The 24,779-nt window shown below is 33.6% G+C and overlaps 2 protein-coding genes across 2 annotated transcripts; one reads left to right on the top strand and one right to left on the bottom strand.

The window, feature by feature from the left end:
* Window positions 1-382: 382 nt before the first annotated feature.
* On the top strand, window positions 383-24,779 carry LOC149905631 (23 kDa integral membrane protein-like). Its single transcript, XM_090105896.1, has 5 exons — window positions 383-523; window positions 18,474-18,659; window positions 19,908-20,090; window positions 20,557-20,793; window positions 24,154-24,779. The coding sequence occupies exons 1-5, from the start codon at window positions 461-463 to the stop codon at window positions 24,226-24,228; spliced, it is 744 nt and encodes a 247-aa protein (XP_089962022.1). The 5' UTR covers window positions 383-460; the 3' UTR covers window positions 24,229-24,779.
* Window positions 22,600-23,240, bottom strand: LOC149905632 (uncharacterized). The gene is made up of 3 exons (XM_090105256.1): window positions 23,215-23,240; window positions 22,851-23,142; window positions 22,600-22,765 (listed from the first exon to the last, which is right to left on the bottom strand). Exons 1-3 carry the CDS (start codon window positions 23,238-23,240, stop codon window positions 22,679-22,681), a joined length of 405 nt encoding a protein of 134 aa, XP_089961382.1. The 3' UTR covers window positions 22,600-22,678.

Genomic DNA, 24,779 nt, shown 5'->3' with positions numbered 1-24,779 from the left:
CATGTCTATAGTTAGAAGTAGCGTTTAGCTACTATTATGTATTCTGTGGTTAGAAGATTAATAAAATATCATAGAAGCTATCTGCTATCGCAATTAAATAAATTGAACTATTGTTATCTATGGAACACAACAACCAGCAATGCTCACTCCAATAAAAAAATATCATTACATATTTTTCTGTACATAACTTGTACATTATATTAAAAACTTTTTACATGACGCGCGATAAGTTATGATCTGTATCATTACTTTACGAGTTAACAGCTAGAGGTCATTATATTTTGGGGTGGGTGCGTGCCCTGGCCCTAGCCCCTTAGCACGCGACCATAGATTAAAAAGATTTCAAAGCTAACGCCTACTTCAGTACCGCTCATAAGTTTGTCGAACGTTAAAGCGCGCGAACGCGTCCATAACATTGGCGCGCTTTTTGAAGTGACATTGAAAAAAAAAGTTTTCGAAAATGGAAGGCTGCGGTATGAGCTGCATAAAATATCTCTTGGTTGTTTTCAATGCTGTTTTTATGGTGAGTTTTTTTAATAATTATTATTATTTAGCGACATTGACACGAGAAATAACCTAAAAATTATTTGTTTATAAAGAACTAGTAGAAGAAAATGAAGTCGTTTATTTTTGAATGTGTGTTATTGCGATCGGATTAGTAATGCGCAGTTATTTTTGTCATTTAGTTCACAGCTCTTATATTCTTGTTCACAAAATTTCATGAGCATGCTAATAATTGTAGGCCATTTCAATTTAAAATATATCAACTTGATCATTGAAAGATAATTATAAAGAGAACTGTTAAGGTTAAAATTTAAATAATATAGGTAGCATAGGTAGGTACAGAAAAAAGTCATATAAAAATGTCTTCATATAAATGAATCAATAATCTGAAAAAATCGTACATCCCATATACGAATTATTAACAAATGAAATAAAAATAAAGGTTTTTGTACGTCAACATTCCTGAAAATATGTAAAATGTACAGGGTTGTAGCAAAACTGAAATAAACTCGTATACCGTCTCCACCGTACTACCGTCGTACACTCAAAACAAACATTTTTTACGAGTTTCGGAGATTATTCGTTACAAATAAACAAAATTCATTCACCTACCTCTTCGTAAACGCTCACTCATATCCCTCAAAAACAAAACCCTCTCAGTAATTAACCACAGCATTTTTACTAAAAAAGACTGAAAATAAACTAAAAATGCGTTCCCTAACGCGAAAGGTCTTAGGTAAAGTTGAAGTCCTTCTATCCAAGAGAGCCATAATAAGGATTAATAATCTACATTTTTAGACCTTATATATGGCATATTTTATGCATTGAATTTAATATAACCATAATGAGATAACAAGCAAGGATATTGGTTGTAAATTAATCAACAAATGGACTGAATGAACTAAACAAAATATATTCACATCTGTGACAAAGAACTAAGAAGTTATGAGATCACAATTTAATACATATTAGTTTCTTCGAATAAGAAGAAATAGATAGTATTTATGCATAATGCATCTAACTACTATTATAATTAATATTGTGTTGTTATTGTATGTCAAAAAAATACTACACGCAAGAAAGATTTCTCCTTCTTTTAGCTAATAGGTAGCATAAACAGTAATTAATAATTATTATTGTAAAATATTCGTTATCAGTTCAAATTCAAATTTTATTTATTTTTCACATTTTTTTCACATATAACTACCTAGTTACTTACCTTTAAGTTTTAATTATTATAAGTTTGTTATTTTACCTTTGTATTATTACAGTCCTTCGGTTCTATAGTTTTAATCAAGCCTAGCTTAGTAAATAATATCATTATGATTAATTTTCCCGCACTTGCGCTATAAGTTTATTTCAGGTGACGTAATATTTGACTCATATGCCACACGTCATGACCTGTGTCATAGGAACATGAGTTTTATTTGCAGATTAAATTATTCCAAATCAATCAATCAATTCAGTTCAAATAATTAATAGTTAATTTTTCAGTCAAGATGAAATCACTCGTAAATTTTTGACTAAATGAAATAATTTAGGACTTTTCACTAATTAACTTGAATGAAGATGGAAGTATAGGTGTAAAATAATATTATATATGTATAAGTATATATATATATAAAATATATATATTATTTTAAATACTGCGATTAAACTTAGAATTTTAAGATTAATCGATTTTTTTTGGATGAGCTTCCTGAAGTCAGCCTGGACGAAATGAAGTCGGCCCTAAAGCAACTCAAAAACGGGAAAGCCTCGGGAGAGGATGGAGTTACGACGGAGCTTCTTAAAGCAGGTGGAGCCCCTATCCTAAAAGAACTAAAGGATATATTTAACTCTGTTCTTTTCACCGGGAGAACCCCGAAGGTGTGGAGCAAAAGCATTGTGGTGCTCTTCTTTAAAAAAGGCGATAAAACCCTTTTAAAGAATTACAGGCCCATATCGCTTTTGAGCCACATCTACAAGTTGTTTTCCAGGGTTATTACAAACCGTCTTCAACGGAGACTCGATGAATTTCAACCCCCTGAACAGGCCGGGTTTCGCAGTGGATACAGTACCATAGACCACATCCACACAGTGCGGCAGATAGTACAGAAAACCCAAGAGTACAATCAGCCCCTGTGCATTGCTTTTGTGGACTATGAGAAAGCCTTCGACTGCATTGAGACCTGGTCTGTTCTGGAGTCTTTGCAGCGCTGCCAGGTCGACTGGCGATATATCGAAGTGCTGAGATCACTGTATGAGGCCGCAATCATGTCCGTCCAAATCCAGAACCAGCGTACGAAATGTATCCATCTACAGCGAGGCGTGAGACAAGGTGACGTAATCTCGCCGAAATTGTTCACCAACGCGTTAGAGGATATGTTTCGGACGCTGGATTGGAAAGGACGAGGCATCAATATCAACGGTAAGTGGATCTCACACTTACGATTTGCCGATGACATTGTCATTATGGCTGAATCGCTGCAAGAGCTGAAGCAAATGTTGAATGACCTAGTTGAATCTTCCTCACGCATCGGACTCCGCATGAACGCAGAGAAAACAAAGGTTATGATTAACGCTCATGTCTTACCGGAGCCGATAAACATCCAAGGAGTCTCTCTCGAGATTGTTCAAGAGTATGTCTACCTAGGGCAAACGCTCCAACTAGGTGGGAACAATTTCGAGAGAGAAATCAACAGGAGGATACAGCTGGGTTGGGCAGCTTTTGGTAAACTACGTCGAGTCTTCTCGTCGTCACTACCACAATGCCTCAAGACAAAGGTATTTAATCAGTGCGTCCTACCAGTCATGACCTACGGAGCCGAGACGTGGACACTGACAGTGCGACTGGTCCACCAACTCAAAGTCGCTCAGCGAGCTATGGAGAGAGCTATGCTCGGTATTTCTCTAAGGGACCAAGTCCGAAACGAAGTAATTCGCCAGAGAACAAAAGTAACCGACATAGCTCAACGAATTAGCAAGCTGAAGTGGCAGTGGGCCGGTCATATGTGCCGCAGAACGGACAACCGCTGGGGCACACATGTCTTAGAGTGGAGACCGCGACTCGGCAAACGTAGCGTAGGACGCCCTGCTACACGGTGGAGTGACGACGTTCGCAAGGTTGCAGGCCATAACTGGCGGCAAAGAGCCAACGACCGGGCTCAGTGGCGTGCATTAGGAGAGGCCTACGTCCAGCAGTGGACATCGAAAGGCTGATGATTGATTGATTGATTTCGATTTTTTTTATTTTGCTTGCATGTCTATTGATTCTTGATTTGATGAAAGGCTTAACCAAATTTGAGGCGGATAAGTGCGGATATTAAAGGTAGTGCAAAATCTACTACCGCGTTTACTTCAGACAAAAAAGTTTTTCAAAGTCGCGGGCAACAGGTAGTACAAAAATAAAGGTAGTCTGTTCACTTCATTTATCTACTTTACCTTTGTCACACAAAATTGTTCCAATAATATGTACAGAAAAACTATATCAAAGCTTATTCTAATTCAGTGAATATACACGGAAGCGATTCTACCAATACATTATTAACTCCATGGGCTTCTAAACTATAGGTAGTGTATGAAGCGTATCTATTATTATTCTAAAAGCATTTCATATCATTCACTTTGAGGCCCTTTGGGAAGAAGTTCCGGTTATTGATCTTGGTTTAATGTTGTAGATGACTGAAGAATATTAGATTGACTGTTTCTAAGAAGAAAGTATTTTTAATCCCGCGAAAATGCGGGTTGTATTTGTTTTTGTGTGGTCATATTATCGGTTATACATCTGTTATTGCGTACGTGTATGTGTCTGTTGATGAAAAATTCATTTCATACCTATATGTTTTTTACGAGTAGATATTATCCTAAAATAAAGAGTTGCTAAATGTTCCATAGTTTGGCAGACTCTCCACCGGGGACTGTCCTCTGGACATCAAAGATCATATTGTATAACTAAGTATAATGTTTCGAGCAGACATTTATAAGTGTATTCTTATACTTACAAGACTGGAATCAAATTTATATGAACGGTGAATGTTATTTTAATTTAGTCTTCAAAAGATAACAAATGTTGGAACTTATTGTGTGTCATTCAATAGGAAATGCCCTTTAAAATCTAAATGTTAAAGTAAACAAAAAGAAAGCCGAGTGCTTCATAAGTGTTTACAAAGAAAACATTGATTTACCTAACAATGTTTTGATAATATACCGTTTATTTGATCGTCAGCGGAAAGTATTTGGGCTTTAACTAAAATTAAGAAAACATACTTACTTAAAATTTGTCTAAGTTTGCACCCGATTTTTTATCGCTTATTTTTTGTAATGTTGGCCTGGATTTAGTTTAGGACTACATAACTACTTATCGACACAATTATTGTGTTATTTTGCGCATTTATAAAACGTTTCTTTTTGTTCTGATTGCCTCTGAAGGAACCTTTAAAAGCTATTGGACTTATTACAATTATATTTGAAGTTATTATAACTTATATTTATTAAAATTATTTTTTGTCTATATTCCCACGGTCTATAAGTACACGTCAGCAAAGAAACGTCATCCACACTAAAATCATTCAAATATATTTCAAATATCAATCATTTATACAAAGTACTGAAAACTGATCACACTTATATATAAAATGTACCAAACTAACAATAGCCTACGTTGCTCATTACCGTCTTTACCATAGGGGCACAGGGGGCCAGTGCCCAGGGCCCCCCATCGTCTGGGGGCCCCCCTGGAGGAGATGTAGGACTGACAATTTTTCTCACATAAATCTCAAAATATTTTATTAAAAAGCAATACACTTTTCTCGTTGCCAGAACGTCAGATCATTTTCAGATTTATTCGAATCAAAACATCTATGTATAGGAATAATTCGAGTGATTCGAACACCATTATAATTAACTTATCAGACATTTACTCGAATTATTTATTTACTTATTAATGTAATATAATATATTTTTACTTGAATTATTTTGGTAATTATGAAAATTAATAACAAGTCTAAGTTTACAGAATAGCATACAAGGGCGTTGTGACAAAACTTTAATCTCTGGGCCTCTAGACAAGTGGCAGAAACGCTAGAGAATAGAATCCGCTATTGATACTAATTGATATAAGCGACGTTTTGCTAATGTTTCGGTCACACTACCAAGGACGACGACGACCACTACCAAAATTCCCATCCAGCCGAAATTTGGTAAAATTATTAAAAACACAATCTATACTTAATATTATAAAGCTGAAGAGTTTGTTTTTTTTGTTTGAACGCGCTAATCTCGGGAACTACTGGTGCGATATGAAAATTTATTTCGGTGCTAAATAGCCCACTTCTTTGGCAAGATTATAAGATACCAAAATCGTTGAATTACTCCATGACGTTACGGTATTGTTATGATGCGACCTTGAAATTTTACTCTCAACGCGCCTAAAGAAGTTTCACTTCAAAAATATATTAAAATTTCCCAACCTTCTGTTACTAGGAAAAAAAATTTTCCTAAAAGTCAATAGATAATATATAGGTTTTTCGTGATTTTTACCGAAACGGTAAGTTTTATCATATAACCACGTCTTTTACCCAAATTGTAGATCATAAAATTATCTATACAAAAGAATCAATACATTATTTCCCTAAGATGTAGCTTCCTACCATTTTCTAAGATATAACGATTTATAAACTCATCCCATCCTTATAATATTATGCACACGTTTCTTAAATCACTTCACACCTAAATGATTTTATGATAAAACTTATCGTTTCAGTATTAATCGCGAAATCACCTATTTTTTTTATTTATTTATAACCTGGAATATGTTTTTTAATTCACGTACCGGATTGTATTTTATTTTTAGTAATCCTTTGAACAATTTTACTAATTTTCTGCTGGATATGAAATTTTGTAGTTTTAAAGGTCCTAGAATTTAGTGAACTCTGTTCACACCGGACCATTTCTATACGAATAGATGACAAGCGTTTTGACTTTTGCCATTTGCCTAGGCCTTGAATAAATTATGTAATACCGCACGCAATAATTTTGATCAATATGAAACGGCTACGAAAGAAAAAATCCAGATGCTAATTAAAAAGATAAATTTGAAAAAGAGAAAGGTAATTTGAAAAAGTTATTCTTAAAATATTTCTTCATTAAATTTAATTTAAGTCAACTTTGGAGCGCCATTACAGCAGCAGCGTTTCAAATGAATTATATAAAAAAAATAAGGAAAAAAAGTTTCCTCAAAAGACCATAATATAATATAAGATTGGTCAGAAGTAACTTTTTTGTAAAATGTATAAAAAAAAATGGAGCAAAAATTTTACATAGAAATTTTCTCGTTTCTTATTACTTCTTTAAGTTTCAATTTAGGGCAAAAACATATATAATTGTGGGAAAAAGTTTGTATACCTAGTTTGATTTCTTTATGTTTCAAAGGGCCCCCAATTCTTGTGTGCCCAAGGGCCCCGGCATAGTCTAAGACGGCCCTGACGTTGCTGACTGTACTATCACCATAGAATATACTTATCACGGCAGATGGTACAATACTAGGCGCTACCTAATACTATAATAACGACAGTATGACTCAACTACGTGCTAACCGCTCGTAAATTCGCACCGTAAAGACTTGGCTCCTCAAATAAACGTGGTTTAAATTAAAACAGCCGTTAATCATGACATCTTGTGTGTGAAAATCATACCTATATATACATCCGGTGAAACATTTTTTATAAATAATTCAGGTAATTTATGATATGTCGGATGTAAACATATTATCCCTTCATTAACACGAAAACAATGTGTACTACGTGACCAAGCCAACTAGACCCTTTTCAACTGTGACGTCACCCGCCCATGTCTCGGGTACAGATAGCAAAAAAAAATATTAATAATATTACTGTTCGCTCTCCGCTATGAATAGTCTTATTTTTCCCCATTTCGAGGGCTGTCTATGAATAACAACACAGTAAAAACTTAAACAAATAACAACAAAAAACTTAACAGTCAACAACAAGCTTTAACTATTAATAATAAAAAGTACAGAAATAACTAGCGATGCGAAACATACGAATGCGTTGATGCTGCGAACCGTACTAAGGCGAACGCGGTACGTGAGGCGGTAAGCGGGCGGGGAGGCCGCATTCCACCCGAGCGTCTAGTTGGCTTGGTCGAATAATAGAATATATAAGTTAGGTAGGTACTACAGAAGTTCATACAAATTACAAATAGTATATTTTATAATATTCATTACTAGCTTTCCGCCCGCGGCTTCGCCCGCTTTGTCTAAAACCCAATAAATTATATACTAAAACCTTCCTCTTGAATTACTTATCTATTAAAAAAAACCGCATCAAAATTGCGTAGTTTTAAAGATTTAAGCATACATGTACATGGGACAGAGAAAGCGACTTTGTTTTATACTATGTAGTGATGATAAAATATCCTATACAGTATACGTGTGTGAGTGTATAAGGTACAGTAAATTTATCTGATTGATTGATTTAAATTAGTACCTAATTAATCTATTATATTGGCAGTTAAAATAGATTCGTTACTTGCTTTTAGCATTTGTTTGTATAGAGTAAGCTTGAAAACTATGAAGGTGATTCTAAAAATATTTTAACAGAAACTATACTAAGAGTCTTACTGAAGGAACAATTGTATGCGGTTAGTACTTACCTAAGTACTTCTAATCTCTTAATACAGCTTGATTCTGCGGAGCCTGCTATCTCGAAGCATTTTCCAACGTACTTGGCCTTTATGATTACCGTCAGAGACTTTGGACAACAACGTCATTCCCTCAGAAATCAATTTATGTACTAGCATAAAAAATAGGTACCGTTAAAATGATCTTAATCTTTTACAAGCGTCATCTTAATATATATAAATCTCGTGTCACAATGTTTGTCCTCAATGGACTCCTAAACCGCTTAACCGATTATAATAAAATTACACCATGTGCAGTTTGATCCAACTTGAGAGATAGGATAGTTTAAACATGTTGGTACCACGGGCGAAGCCGGGGCGGACCGCTAGTAATATATAATTCTGGAAAAGTCGTATGGTTTTATATAATCGATCTATAAATTATACATAAGAAACCTCTACCATTCATATAGGTATGTAATTGTCCAAATGATGGATAGTCGCATTTATTATTAACCCCTGTTTCACGTATACCACGTTTTAACTTCCTGAAAAGGTTAGTTAATGGTAAATCGATGGCCTGATTTCAATGCGTTTGCATACAATACATTTAATATGTAAAAGGAATTTGTGTTCAATCAATATGATTGTATGAGAAGAGGTCATATTTATCAAACTTGTAAATAAAACGTATGTAACTGTATAAATATTTCAAATCAATATATTTTATAACAACAATTTTTTTCTGGTACAAGACTTTTAGAAGGAAAGGAACCATAAGATCATAATAATATATGCCACGAATTCTCGTTATCATATTTTTCAACAACTTCTCTTCCTAGCTGAAGTTCTTCTCTGAATACAATCCCCTATATATACGTGGTGCCGTATAAAAGTGCTTGGCACTGTTGCATCTAGTTATTAAGCTATTGCATAGCTTCTATCGCGGGCCAGAAATCCGAATCGAAACCGAACCGAATCCAGAAATTCCGTAACGAAAAAACCTCACGCTCCCCACTCCGACGGGCACGGAGGTGTGGCTTGAAGGCATAGCATGCATGATGCAATAGCTTTACCGCGGCAGTCCCCGAGTGCCACACGTCTTTTTTTTTAATAGGTTTATAATCACTAAGTGCTGAAATGTATATCTCCAATTTTATACCAGTAGCAAGTTTACGTGTAAAAAGTATTTCAATGTTGTTATCGTTCTAATGTTCGCTACATCTCTTTAAAATTCTCAATTCGTTACAATAATTGTTCACAAAACAAACACAATACAGACACGCTAAATTACTTTTTAATGAATGACGAATAAAAAGAACTACATAAATCACACTAAGCCAGATCCAAAGTTAATATGTTCTGCTAATTCATATGGCCATTTTAAAAGAGTACCTATTAGCGACAATTGGCTAACGTTTGAAGTGATGTCATTCATCCCCACATTGCTATAAATTGTGCCAATTAAGCAATTTACGCAGTCACTTCTTAAATAGTGATTTATAAATCGCTAGAGATCTATATTTACAACGTGTAAGGGATTTTTAGTCTTACGAAAATTGGTCACAAAACAAAAACAATTTGTAACAAATCCGATACTTGAAGATGTTACACATGTGCCAACATTTTATAGAATATCCTCATTACAATTTTGAAACGAATTATAAAACAAAGGAAAGGTAAAGAGTATAGACTTTTCCTACTAAGTATTGTCTCTGCAAACAACAAAGCTCATGAAAGCTACTTTATTATAATTTCATTTATTTTTAACACCAATTACACAGAAAAGATTACAGCGCGATAGTTGAATTCTTCTGAAGTTCTGAGCTCTTAATTAATTTGCCCTCTCTTAACTGAACGAAACATTAATTGATTGTAAAATTGTCCCAAACTGTCTGTTTTCCACCCTATATGACGTCAAACACACTTTGATATATACAGGAGCGCGACGCAATTCAAATAATTCACCATTAAATTTACGATTACCATTCTAGATATCAATTACCATAACATTGAACTGCACTTGATATAAAATAACACCATTCAGTAAAAAATCATTACACAGGAAGTACGGTGCACAGTTGCTGGTAACGATTGCATCAAATCATCAACACCAAGGCCATGGTGATCTAAACACTAGGTTGGAAGATTATAATCATTGAGCTGCACTTAAAGTACAGCAAAATAATATTTATACTCATAATTTCTACATAGTTAAACTTTGCGGGAGCGATTTGACTTTTTTAAAAAAATAAAATTAAATTAAAATTAAACTTATTTAATTATTAACTATAACAAGTGGACGATTTGGAGTCACAAATGTTAATGCCAGAATTACATGCAATGATACAATCAATACCTTATTACGAAACAAATGTTTTTCAATAACTGCTATGCTTATGTTAAATTGCAAGAACTCTCCGGTGGTCTTGCTGAGGCCAGCGGAAAGCTATTGCTCAACCTAACACACAGGGTTGGGGTGGATGCGTAACTCCTCCCTCCTTAAGTGCGAAATTATCGGTTTGTTCATTTTTAATAACTATCCGATGATTTCGCAGACATGTTACATTTAATATCTTATAACGAAGTAAGTAAAGTAAAAATAGAATTACAAGTACAAAGATTAAAAATAGAGACGTATAGCCTAAAGTAGCACTGAATCTAAAATTTCTTTCACTGTTAACCATTTCACTATCACTGAACACTGATTGCTTTAATATCGTTGACATATATTTAACTTCGTCCAAGTTGATGCCTCGCATATTGAGTACACGTGTACTGGATAATATTGGAGTTCTATTCACAGGTAATTGCGGCAAAACTATAATTTTTGTTGGTTCTACAGGATCATTCTCAGTGATTACTTGGTGAGGGCGAATCGTTATATTCTGGATCTCGATGCTACATGGTTCGTCGATGGTCATTATGTATGTGCCCACGACAGGATATTTACTGACATCACCATTGCAAATTTGAGTCAGAGTATTTCTGTATTTTGAGAAAAGTATCCAACTTATAGGTGTGATTCTTTGAATTCTCACATTCTCTATATTGATTAGCTGTTGTTCGCAGTGCATTGGGTTTCCTTCAAATTTAAGCAGTTGTTCTATGCAAGTAGTTTCAGGATATGGCGTTTGATTTTGTTCATCGCATAGAAATTGTTCTCCAGCAGCGAGCGATCGGCACGGTTTTACGATCGGTAAGTATTTCATCCCCTTTGCCAACAGGTAAGGATATTTAGGAAAAATGGATAGGGTTTTACTATCGGATGCACGGTACATAGGTAAAGAGTATAATTTGTAATAGTTATAAGTATAATTATCTGTAATTGGAACCTCCATTATGAACGTAATCTGGTTTTGTTTAATATACGATTTAACATTAATAGTTTCTTCTAGTTTTATTAAATTTGCCTCACTCGCTTTAAACACTAAATTTTCAGTTTGAGATATAAGAATTAAATGTTGCAACAGCTCAGTAGAATTAATAATACTTTGATGTAATATGGATACTTTACTAAATGCTAGAGCAGTCTCTATTTCTCCTAATTTTATAAAAATAGAACGAAAATTACTAACAAATAAATTTAAAAGGCTTACAACATAAGTAGTATAAACCCAATGATTATCCTTAGATGCTAATTCCTTAATCATAGATTCTACAATTTTTAAACGCTTATCTAATATATTAGAATTTTGATTTAAGACTTCAGTAGAATTGATAAAACTATCGAGCATTTTAGATATTAAGGTAATTTTATTTCTAATGATAGTCTGATCGTTTTCAAGTTTAGCTGTAAGTTTATCGTATCTAATTGCGTCACTATAGTCTAAATTTCCCGTTATAATTTTAATTAAGGAACCCAGAGGGTTGAGGATACCTCTTTTGACGCGTTTGTGTGGAACTAACTGTTCGTATTTCTGAACCGTTATGTCGCGAATATATTCAGCGTGATATTTTGCCACTTGAAAATCGTGTAAGTATGAAATATTCTTATTAATTAAACTATCGAATTCACTGTATTTGCTAATAATAAAATTTAAGTCATCATTTATCTTATCTAAATTTAAAACCTTAATTATAGTCCAATAGTCTGTTTGGAGATATGCTTGCCCTTCTTTCACAGGATAAATTCCCGGGTTATGTTGAAGAAGTTGTAGTTGAAGGGCCAGCGCGGACCTCATCACTATCAGCCAACACCACCTGCGGAGGGCGTTTTACATTTATAATAGGGACCTTAGTCTTCCTTTTACCAATCTCTATCGGTATAACGTTCCTTGAACCTTGTCCTATAACCTTAGCTTTATGGAATCGCGGCTTATCCTTGCTTTTTCGCTTATTAACGTCTTTCGCAAATATAATTTTTCCTGAAGGGAGACTGATTTGATCTTCACCACCTCTCCTATCCTTTACCTTTTGCTTAGTTTCGATCATTTTCTCTGCTAAATGTTTATATAGAACCTTTAAACGTTTTGCATGGTCCTTAACCAATTGCTGTACATAATGCTTCTCGAAATCTGTGTTAAATAAGCTACCTGAATCCGTGTGACCAAATACTACTTCAAAAGGGGTTAAGCCCGTAACTGAATGAATTGAACTATTATAGGCAATAATTGAATACATCATTACTGATGCTGCATCCGTACATTTCTCTTCATATTTCGCACATCTATAAATTTCGCTTATGGTCGAATGTAAACGCTCAATTAATCCCATTGAATTAGGATTATTAGGTGAGCCGATATGAAGCTCAATTTTATGTAAATTCAAAAATTCTTTCATTAGCTCGTTGTTAAATTCACTACCGGGATCTGAACTAATCTTTCTAGGAGTGCCGTAAAACGAAAAATACTTCATGAGTGCACGCACTACCTCTGCCGTTGATCTATTGTCTATTGGAATGGCTTGACCTAACTTACTAAATGCGTCGATAATTGTTAAGTAATAATTTCCTTCTATCTGAAAAATATCAATAAATATTTCTTGGAAAGGCGCGTCTTGTGTTTGAGTTAACTGTAAAATGGGTTTAAAGGGATTACGATCATACTTCATTTTAGAACACGTTTCACAAGCATTAATAAGGGCTGAAATAGTTTCCTGCATATTGTGCCAAAAATAATTCCTACGTATACTTGCTAGAGTCTCTTTAATACCGCGGTGACACGTTTTGCCTTGATGGTGTTTTATTATAATAGCCTTTTGTTCCTTCTCATCTTCTATAAAAACTACACGCTCCGTACATTCAAATAACAATACTGTATCCTTTCTAAATAATTCTATGACAATGCTAGTGAACTGTTTGCGATGTTCATCATCTTCGAAATAAATGAAATACTTAACTTTCGGTTTAATATACTCTTTTAAAAATTGTTTTACTAGATCTGAGTTATTAGTAGGCAAGAATACTTCTAAAACCTTTTGCTTTTCACGTGAAAGGTCGTGAACTTGCATTTCGTTCTTAAACCACGTATATACTAAAATTTGATTTGGTTTCGTATCTATTGCTTCATGTAATATAGGTATACCGGACGATTCTACTATATTAGCTGAATGAACTGTATCCGATTTTGACGTTACAGATGGTGACCTGACTGGGTAGTCACATGTTCTAGGAGAACTTAGCGCCGATAGAGTTTCAGAGTCGGGAATAGATATCGTATCACTAGAATCGCGTTCTGATATAGTAATTGTACTAGAGTCGTTACGCGCTCTTGGCCTATTGTCTTTATCGCCTATATTAACAACCATAGATTCGTTTTCATTATCGGAATGCGTAGCGTTAACTCTAATTCTAGATAAAGCGTCCGCGTTAAAATTTTGCTTCCCAGTATCAATCATAAATTTGGAATTAGTTTCAGGAATATAATTGTGTGGAAATTTCAGATTTGGATCGCAATTTAATTCTATGATTTTTTCCTTGTAGAGGCTTTCGTTAGAAAATTTTCTTCATCAGACGGAAGCACATTAACGTCTTGATTATCGTCAGTGGGTGTATAAATCTCATTCGCGACGTATTCGTAATTCGTATCGTAAGGATTACAGCCATAATAATTCGTATAGTCGTAAGGATTATAGCCATAGTAATAATTATCATTATGTAAGTCGGTTTCATTCACTCTAAAACCTGGCTGAGTTAGATTTTGTGGTCGAGGGGGTGCCGTCCTCATGGAAACGTCAGTAGACTCAAAGCGGTTATTTTGAGGAGGTCTTTGACCGAAATTCTGTGGCGTCATACCAAAAGTTTCAGGAGGCCTATAACCAAATTGTGGGTTCTGATTTAATGTTGGCCTATAACCAAATTGTGGATTTTGATTTAATGAAGGCCTATACCCGAACTGTGGGTTTTTATTAAACGGTGGCTTATAACCAAATTGTGGATTTTTATTAAACGGTTGTTGGGGTGTGAATTTAAAACCAAATTTTTGAGGTACATTTGGTGTCCCAAAATTAAATCTTTGTTGAGGATTTTGTAAAAATTGGGGCACCGTTGTATTATTATGGGTACGATTGCGCGACTGATATTGTTCGTGAAAATTAACTTCTTCTAACACAATTTCTAGAGCCTGTTCTAATGTATTAGGCGATTTTAGTCTAACAATTCGCACCATATTTTCGGGCAAATTATACAAGAAAACGTTCAGGGCTGTATGATTATAAATCGCAATTTTCGCGCGTTTAATTTCCGTATCTACCGATAAATTAACCTTCGATATTAGTAACGATCTAATATTCTGTATCCTATTACAAAATTCAAGATAACTTTCCCCGGATTTTATTTTACAGGACTCGAGAGAGATTTTTATGCAATCCTCAGTTCGCGGATCGCCAAAATGTTGTTCCAGTAATTCTTTTAGCGCGGGCCAAGTGTTAATATCTTCGCGCTCGGATAATAACGCGGCGGCATCGCCTATTAATCTACTAGTTATTGCATGTAAAACGTAAATATTCTGCTCTTCATGCCCTCTAAATTTATTAATTATATATTCACATTTTCGAAAGAATAAATTCAAAATTCTTTTGTCTCCACCAAAAAGAGGAATAAGCTTTAACATATCACTCGGAATTGTTATTACGTTTACGCTTTCCATGTTAAATAAGTACAGAGTAATTAAAGTTCTGAAGTCTTTAACCAATTACAATAATTTCGAATTATAAAAATCACACACACACAGAAATAAATTTAAAACACAATATAATAAAAATTCTTAAAATATAGCACAATAAAAAAATTATATGTTATCAATTACTATAAAAATTAAAACTTTAAGTAAAGTATAAAATCACATATAAAATATAAAATTTATTAATTGAATTACGATCGATTTTGAGATCAATTAAATCAATTAATATTAATATTTCTTTATGCAAAAATCATTTAATTTTCTAATTTAAAACTTTTAATTAAGTTACACTCTATAGTTAATTAGTCTGTGCAGAGTTTTATGCAAGACAATTCTTAGAATTTAATACGATATTTCTTATGTATAAGTTATAACTAATTACTGATTTAATAGAATTTCATATTAAAACCAGATCCGTTATAATGCGAGACGTTCAATCCCAAAATAACAGTTAAAAATAGTTAAAAGTCAAAATTACACTCTCGTGAAAAGGATATGGGAATATATCAGAAAGGATGGCAAAAAGTTTTACTCACCAACCGATCGTCGATCCCATTATTCCTCGTCGTGGTCGTTTAACAAATTTATATTTCGGTTCTTTTAGGATAGCACGGCCTTTATAGCAATGTTCTAGGGCTAATTTTGAAGACCTCTAGACATGCAGACCTTATATGGCTATCCTACCGGCTGCGCCAGTTAAACTTTGCGGGAGCGATTTGACTTTTTTAAAAAAATAAAATTAAATTAAAATTAAACTTATTTAATTATTAACTATAACAAGTGGACGATTTGGAGTCACAAATGTTAATGCCAGAATTACATGCAATGATACAATCAATACCTTATTACGAAACAAATGTTTTTCAATAACTGCTATGCTTATGTTAAATTGCAAGAACTCTCCGGTGGTCTTGCTGAGGCCAGCGGAAAGCTATTGCTCAACCTAACACACAGGGTTGGGGTGGATGCGTAACTACATACTTATTGTCCAACAAACGCGTAAATATTAACAAATTGTCTCCATAAACTATCAATACGCCTTCGTTTACTTAGCCAATAGACACAAACACAAAGATGTATGACGAAAGTGATAAAATGCTCAATTCGCACGTCGTTTATCTCGTTACACGCTAAAAAAGGAAATGCCAATATCTTGGTTTGCTTGCTTAATCACACTATGACTTGTCATATATCTGTAGCTGGCATACCACTGGGTTCGGTACTTGGTCCTTTGTTGGATGATTAAGACTGTACTATAATCTATCTCGTTGTTTTGACTTGGACTCCAATCTTTCCAATCAATATAAAAATAAATACGTTATACGAAATCATAAATAAGATGGTACATATGATTCACATCGGACCAGGTTTACTTGTATCTTTTCAGCATCAGCATTATCATCGCATACCTATATACGTTTTTCCTAAACTGTATTCAGTGGTAAAACTATGTTATGACGATTCAAAAGTGCTTCTAGAAGAAGTCTAATTGAATAAATAAATGTTGAGTTTAAGTCATTATCTTATTTGGCCCTAACATCACCTAAAAGGAATTACAAACACTAATTTAATCCTAACCTGACACGCGTTTGATGTCACCTATATTGCACTGGTCACCCCATTAGTATATTACTTTGTAGTCCAGTTACATGCAGGCATATATTAATGAGTATTATCGCACCAACGTTACACATAAAAATGTCGTCATCGACCCAATTTCTTCAAATCCGCCATTGGTTACGCTGACCTATATACACTCAACAGTAACTACAGACATTGATGATTTTTTAATCATGGATCTGAATGAAATCAGGGCCTCTTATCTAATGAATGACATGAACAAGAAGAAACTTTAAATAAGAGAGTTGGTACTCTTAGGTCTTTTAAATAAAATATTATTATATAATATTATAGAGCTGAACAACTTGTTTGTTTGTTTGAACGCGCTACTACCAGGAACTAGGTACTGGTCCGATTTGAAAAATTGTTTCGGTGTTATATATATGCCCATTTATCGATAAAATTTTCGTAGGATATGTAGTCTCTTATTTCTTAACACTTTTTTGCTAGATGAATGACTTAACAGATTTAGATTTTATAGTCAACACTTATAACGTTATATTTATTACTCTTCATTCAATTTGTGCCAGTAAAGAAAAGTGACTATAAAACCAAATGCGGCATAAAACTAACTAGTATTGCCCATAAGTACAGGCTTATAAATATTCAACCAAACGTATTTTAGCAACCTCAAACAAATCTAGTCAAGTATATTTTAACTCAGAACTAGCCACATAAGGTCGCTTTCATGGTATTTTTGGTAACCAAATTTCTATAAAATACAATATAATCAGGGATATTAAAAGAGCTTTTTTTAAAGCAATGAATGTACCTAATAATTACAGAGAACTGTCATCGATGAACACCCACCAACTATAAAATAATATTTCAAAGTGTTTGTTGCTACTAACAACAATTTGTCTAGTTTGTTTTCCTAGAAGAACACAATATACCTCCATACATATATGATTACGATAACATGACTGTCACAAAGTATAGACTACAAAAGATAGGTGTGGGAGTGAATTAGAAATCGATTTTTTGAACAATTGCTTGGCTGCATTAATAGCTATTGTCGTTCTGTAGGTACTTTATTACTGTTTGGAATGAAACCATTAATTTTGTGGTTGGTACTTATAGTTCTTCACAGGGGCTTTTTGTTTATACTATAATAAGTTAGGGTAGTTGGAAAAAAATGAAATTGAATTTGATGGTTAGATATCCTAAAGTTCAATTGAGCATCTATAGAAATTCAACATGCTATACTTATATGTTAATTGTTGGGATGAAATAATCCATAATTATACTATATAAAAAGTTGATTTTTATTTGGGGATTGTTTGAGTGGGATTTATTTGTCACGATTTACGTGTAAATTCCACCACTGTTACAAAATTCATGTATAGATGCATAACATAGCCATTACGATGACGGATTCAGCTGGCGAAGCAGGAAGTGGCAAGATAATATTTTAAGAGATAACAGGTTCCCGAATAAAACATTGTTACTTTAAATAATTAGCAAAGAAAATATAAAGTGATATAATAGCTTCACTTGTTTGTGATAATAACGTAGCGCAATATCAAGTACTATTGGAAAGGTTAGACGATCTTAACAATGTAAGTGAACTCCATACATCATTAACCACCTGATAATCTTACCTTCCAGATATTCGGCATAGTGATAATAGCAGCAGCATGCGTGGACATGGGAATGATAAAGGGCTTCGCTGGTATGGAGACGACGGGCCATGAAACTGACGCAGTGCTGATTGCAGTGGGGGTGCTGATCATCATCGTGGCTGCGTTCGGATGCTTTGGAGCTTGGAAGGAGAGCACTAAGCTTTTGTACATCGTGAGTACTTTCTGGCCAAAGGAAAATGGACCTTGGTCGTTGCTGATAAAGTCTAAAGATGAGAATTCTAAAATTGGAGTTATATGTACCTGATAAAGTCAGTAGTTAATGCTGGATTAGTTATATAGAAAGGATCAAAGAATGAGATCTATCAAAGCATGTTAATACGCTTAAAAGATAATAGAAATACAAATACATTCAGGTCGTCGTTCGATAACCAACGGGCGTTTAAGCTTATTACGATGAACACAAATCTCTCCAAATTTGGGCTTGTATTTCGTAAATAGACAATGAAATATTATTTATGATTTTGTCATGTTTAGTCGCAACACTTTGCCTGTCCTTGATTTATGGTTATAATATTATAAAATGTACCATTGAACAAAAAATGTAGCATTGAAAAATAGACATAAATTCGTATTAAGATGAACCTAAATTTTAATTTTGATAATTTTTGTAGCTCGAGTCTCTTTAATATATGATAAAGATGTGTCCCAATCAAAGATATTTCATTTATAAATATTAATTTACAAAATCAAACTAGTCATTTTAACTAAGAAACACGAAAACCTAACACGAACTAGAAATCAAGCCGAAAGCCTAGAGTCAAACACAAACATGGCTATACCGAGTTTAACAAAGACTTTCCAAATTTATCCAAAACTACATTAATATTTGATTTAAAAACATCAAAGATGGCATTATACCGATTTATGCCCGCCCACCCATCGACTCCCCATGACCTACTTGTGGCACAGTGCATGGGTGTAACTGTTACAATGACCTGGTCAGTTGGTCTTATTATTGTGCCTTTTATTTTAAATACCGATAGCTATGTAGATCAATTTTAGTATATGGAAATTGTATAGGAATAGTTAAAATTGATTCTTGAATACCTAGTTTCTTTGAGATGCTAGGTACTTGGTATTCCGAATCTGCGATCGAACAATCGTTTGATAAAAATGGCTAACTCGGTTCAGAGAGCAAGAGCATAAATAGGTCCAAAGCCAATTTTGAACAAGTTTGAAGTTAAATTATTTATTCAAAATCTTATAAGATAAGGACACGATGAATTTTTTGCATAGATTCCTCCAAATTTATTATTAAACACGAAGATAAAATTCACAAAGATAAGTTAATAATGAAAACTCGACAACGTTTCAATAGGTACTTTAACCTTTGGAACTAGAAATTTCCGAAGAATCGAATGAGAATTTCCTTACATACATGATACTCCATACATTCCAGTTCGTCGGCTGTCTAATCCTGATCATCCTACTGGAACTGTCCGTTGGTATCGCTGCAGCAGCTCTTCGACCACAAATAGAAGGGACTATGAAGACTCAACTCCGAGCTTCCTTCATCAAGAACAAGTCTACAAGGGAAGAAGATTCGGTATATAGGGATTTCTGGGACAAGGTTCAACATGACGTAAGTATTTGCTCATTGATATTGCCTTTAGCGATAAAAATAGCATTGTAGAGTACTTTTTTCTATCTCCTAACTAATTCCTTTTCTGTTAAGTGGTCTATTTCATAATCAGAATTTTTTTATACAGAAATTAAAATTGTTAAAACACATTTATTAATTCTTTTTAACTATCATAATCCTCCCATGTAGCCATCTTGCGTTATTAAACATTTTGTTTTTGTTTCTATTTTTTATTTGATTTTGAATAGGGCCACAAACAATTATATGATGAGGATCATGGTGTAGATAGGTTATTAGCGCCAGGAGCCACATTTTACTTCAGTTGTCTCTTTGTCGTTCACGATAGTTGAATCATACTATCTCACTGTAACGTCTAGTCTTGTGTGCCATTTTGGAAGATCGAATTGGTAACCTATCTACACCTGTTTACATATCATTGGTACATTTGTCTTTCCATCTTTCTTAGCTCATGTGTTGCGGAGTAACCGGACCAGACAACTATCTGGCCTCAGAGCCTCGTCTCAACCCGTCCTACAGCTGCTGTCCCCAAGACGACTCCGACCGCTCCGTAGAGATCAAACGCTCTGATTGCATCTCCCTTGATACCTTCTATAAGGAAGGCTGTGAGGACAAAGTATTGAGTACAATACATAGCGCGGGCTTGACTGTTATCGTTTGTGGCATTCTGTTCTGTTTCTTGGAGGTGAGTTTTATAAAGCTTTTCTTAGAAAATTCCTGATGTTTCTTGGAGGTGAGTAACTAATATTGAATTTCCACACTGAGAAAACGTAACGGCTATAAATAATCAAGTTGCTGCTATTTACAACCGAGTAACTTGCTTCGGAGGGAGCCTGCAAAGTTTGTTGCTAAAATTATACAAGTCAACTTTGTTAACGTATGTTGGTAATATAAGCCCACTAAGGTGGTCAAAAAATACGTATTAAGGGTTTGTTGCTTTTAACCTATTCACTCAGTAAACTTAACAAACCTATTTACTATAGTCAATCGTGTTACTCTTTTAACAATACCCAACGTGCTCTGTTGTTTTTAGCAAAGTAATTCAGTGATTTCAAATATGTTGCTTTGTAAAACTAGCTAAGTAACACAATAATGTTAATCATATTTATTGGGTAGGGACAGCCAATCTACTTTGTTACTTCTACTCAATTAAAAATTTGTATACGTAGCCAAGTTACTCGGTACTGTCAATCGTGTTCATTGGGTAACTATAACTAAATATACTCTGTTATTTCTAGTCAATTAAGATTGGTATATTTAGCCAAGTTACTTTGAATTCTTAGGCGGGTTTATTAGGTAACCATAGCTAAAATACTTGGTTGCAAGTAATAATTCAAACGACACATATTAAGCTATATATTTTCAGTATAAGCTGACCTGTGAATGTTCGTAAAACCTATACAAGGTGTAAGGGGATATACTTACACATCCGAACAGGGCGTGATGTACTGTTCAGTTTCATCAGTAGGTACATCACGCCCTGCTTAGATGTGTACCTACCCCCTTTCTGTTACACCCTGTATACAATGTGAGGTCAGCTCATACTGAAAATATTTATCTAGTTCGATATGTTGTCATTTCTACCATTATTAATGCAGTGGGAAAAATTTTGGCATGTCGGAAAAAAAGCCAATGAAACGTTCATGTAGGAAAACAACACTAATTTTGCCGACACACCAAAAACTTAGAAGAAACTGAAAGAAAATTATGCACATTAATGAAATTAGCTTTATTCAGTACATGATACAATCATTTCAAGTAACATATTATCTACTACTTACACTTAAATACTACTACTTTTAAAAATAGTACACAATTCACAATGTCAAGAAACGATACTGGAGTTCTGTGGTTTAATTTTCACAATAACAGGGTGAAATATAAATCATGAGCAAACTTTTAAGGAATGACTCAGACTAAACCTGAACAACTTTAATTAGGATAGGACCAAATCCAACATCGTAAAAGAAATATCAGCTGTTTCATAATATACAAAAGTGGAATTATCTACTATGCCAAAATCTACGAAACAGCTGATTTTATTTCGCGATGTAGGAGTTTGTTCTCTAATGAAAGTGGTTTAGGTTTGTTTACATAAAAACAAACAACCATTATGGTAATGTAAGCAAGTTACTTATTACACCTAAATTGTACTTATAAATGTATTTGATAAGTCAAAAGTTTAGGCAAAAACCATAGAATAAGCTAAGTAATCTTTTTGATCTAATAATTTTATTACAACCCAACAAGTAAATCCGTCATTTTTTTTAAACATTTGAATTTATTCTCATTGAAACATAATTCACATTCGTCTTTGGGAAAATGATCATAAATGCTTAAACATTTTTAAAACTTAAACATTTTTTGCACCAAAAAAAATTTAAGTACAATAAGCTCTTTACATATTGTTCGTTTTCTATTATAAAATATTCTGGTTGAACCTCGTTACAAATTTGATGTGTAGATATGCAGATATCTACACATAGGAACTATATCGTACCTACCTTATGTAATTTACATATTAAAGTAATAGGTATATGACAATATGATGCTTGATCAGAAGTAACTTACTAATTCAAATTTATTTTTGGTTTGATTGTGGGGAAGCTTTCAGTGATTTCGGTATATTGTCCTTTGCTTTTCATATCTTTTTCTAGCTGTCAACAAATAAAAAAAACGTAAGTAAGTATACAAAAGTAATTAAACTAAAGCAGACAAAAAATTCTAAAAAACTTAACTCACCAGAAGATATCCTTTGGGTTTTTTAAGAGCAGCATATTCATTGTATTGAGGTATTGGAGCTATGGTTAACTCTTTTGCAGCAATTAGCCTCGTCTCTGTAGTTTCTTGCCACTTTAGTTCTACGGCTGTCCATGGCTCAGAGGAGTTTTTGAGCCATAATAGTTTGTCTTCTGCATCTTGCTCTTCTATAATAGTTTGATTAAAATGATGAAAAATTATTGTTTTTAATGTAAATTTGAATCTGCCTTGTAGGTGCTGAGGCGGCGCTTCAACAGACACGTTCGTCACTCGACTATGATTTGATAGAAATGGCCGACTTTGCAGGCTACGCAGCCAATTCCTTGTTTAATTTTTATCAAGTTACTCGGTCAAAAATAGTATTCGCTCCATTGTTAATTGCCGAGCTATGCTTGTGTACCAATAGATAAGTTACTTGTTTGTTTTTAAGTAAGAAACACGGTTATATGCTTCATAGCAAGTGATTTAATTTTAGCCAAATAATATTATGTCTAAATTTAAATGATTTACTTGTCATTCAATAATAATGTAAGCTTGTTTATTTTTAACCGAACTCTGTGTAAATAGTAGCCAACTATAGTTAAGTCTAAAAATAAATAACTTACTTATCATTAAATAATAACGTAAGCTTGTCTATTTTGAACCTAATTCGGTAAAGGTAATATTGACCGAGTCGTTAATTTTGAAATAAATAAGTACTTTTTTAATAATAGCTAAGAATATTTAGCAATACTTGCTTGTATAATACTAGCAAAGCTTTAATGCACATTTTAAATATGTCTTGATTGAATGCAGCAGAATAATTTTTAACCGTGCTAAATTGGTACTTTGCTAAAGCAAAATTTTCTCAGTGCATTGAAACTTGTATGTAGAGCTGAGTAGATAAGTTGCAGAGCACTATACATAGCGCGGGCTTGACTGTTATCGTTTTTTGGCATTCTGTTCTGTTTCTTGGAGGTGAGTTTTATAGCTCTTTAGAAATTAATTATTGCTGGGGATTTTGTGCCTATAGAAAATGTCAAAATCACTTTAATTGATGTAAAATTGTTCATGTTCATTATTCAATTTGGCCCGATGTTTAAAATAATTTATATAGAAGATGTCAGGCAGATGTTATTTTACCATATCAAAATTTTTACATGATTTTTCAGTGATTATTAATTATCTACAGATTATAATACATATTATGTCGTTGACAATATTATTTACTTTCTACCAAAAACACAGACAGACAGATAATGAAATTAGTATTAATATACTAATATAAAAATATAATTTTTTTCAGGTGGCCGGCATAGTGTTGGCGCTATGGCTCGCACACTCCATAAAAACGGAGGGGAAAAGCCGAGAAACCGCGTAAATTTGCATCTAAAGCACTCGTAGCTTTACGCACTATATTTATATTAAAATATACGCAATTTGTACCTGTTTAATTTGCTAAGGTTTCTAGAATTTCGGAATTTCCTAAGATTTTGATGTAAAAACTAGGGGATGTTTTTATGTAGGAATCTCATTGTATGTGTTTTCGTTAGTAATGTAGAAAATAAAGAAAATTCTAAAATTATTTTCATAAATGTAAAATTGTAATAATTTAATGTCCTCGTTAATATAGTATAGGTAATCATGTAGACTACTTGAAAATAAGAATAAAATATTGCATTTTTCAATTTAATAATATGTTTTAATAAAAAAATGTCATTTAAAGTGTTAGTATTCTTAAATATACATAGGTACCAATCTATCTATTAATGTTCCGTCCGTACTATTATAATTATTCAGTCATATAATATCCACGAGTCCACGAGCAAAAGCCCACCGTAAAAGTATTATTATTTCTTATAATTTTTAATCTATACTTATAATAAATCTGTAGAGAGGCCAATTCTGAACATGAAATATATTAAAAATAAT

The sequence above is a fragment of the Colias eurytheme genome, chromosome 9 (genome assembly GCF_061535395.1).
Source record: "Colias eurytheme isolate Ceu_HAF_F1 chromosome 9, ilColEury1 Martin Lab GWU primary, whole genome shotgun sequence".
Classification (NCBI taxonomy): domain Eukaryota; kingdom Metazoa; phylum Arthropoda; class Insecta; order Lepidoptera; family Pieridae; genus Colias; species Colias eurytheme.
The sequence above is the reverse complement of the archived record's forward strand: the minus strand, read 5'-3'. Positions and strand labels throughout refer to the sequence as shown.

Excerpts from the sequence above, each read along its gene's own strand:
- LOC149905631 (XM_090105896.1), top strand. The coding sequence starts at position 461 with ATGGAAGGCTGCGGTATGAGCTGCATAAAATATCTCTTGGTTGTTTTC. Across the intron at positions 18,660-19,907 it reads GCACTAAGCTTTTGTACATC|TTCGTCGGCTGTCTAATCCT; the intron begins GTGAGTACTTTC and ends CATACATTCCAG. Across the intron at positions 20,091-20,556 it reads GGGACAAGGTTCAACATGAC|CTCATGTGTTGCGGAGTAAC; the intron begins GTAAGTATTTGC and ends CATCTTTCTTAG.
- LOC149905632 (XM_090105256.1), bottom strand. The coding sequence starts at position 23,240 with ATGGAGCGAATACTATTTTTGACCGA. Across the intron at positions 23,143-23,214 it reads CGAATACTATTTTTGACCGA|TCGAGTGACGAACGTGTCTG; the intron begins GTAACTTGATAA and ends ATCAAATCATAG. Across the intron at positions 22,766-22,850 it reads AACCCAAAGGATATCTTCTG|CTAGAAAAAGATATGAAAAG; the intron begins GTGAGTTAAGTT and ends ATTTGTTGACAG.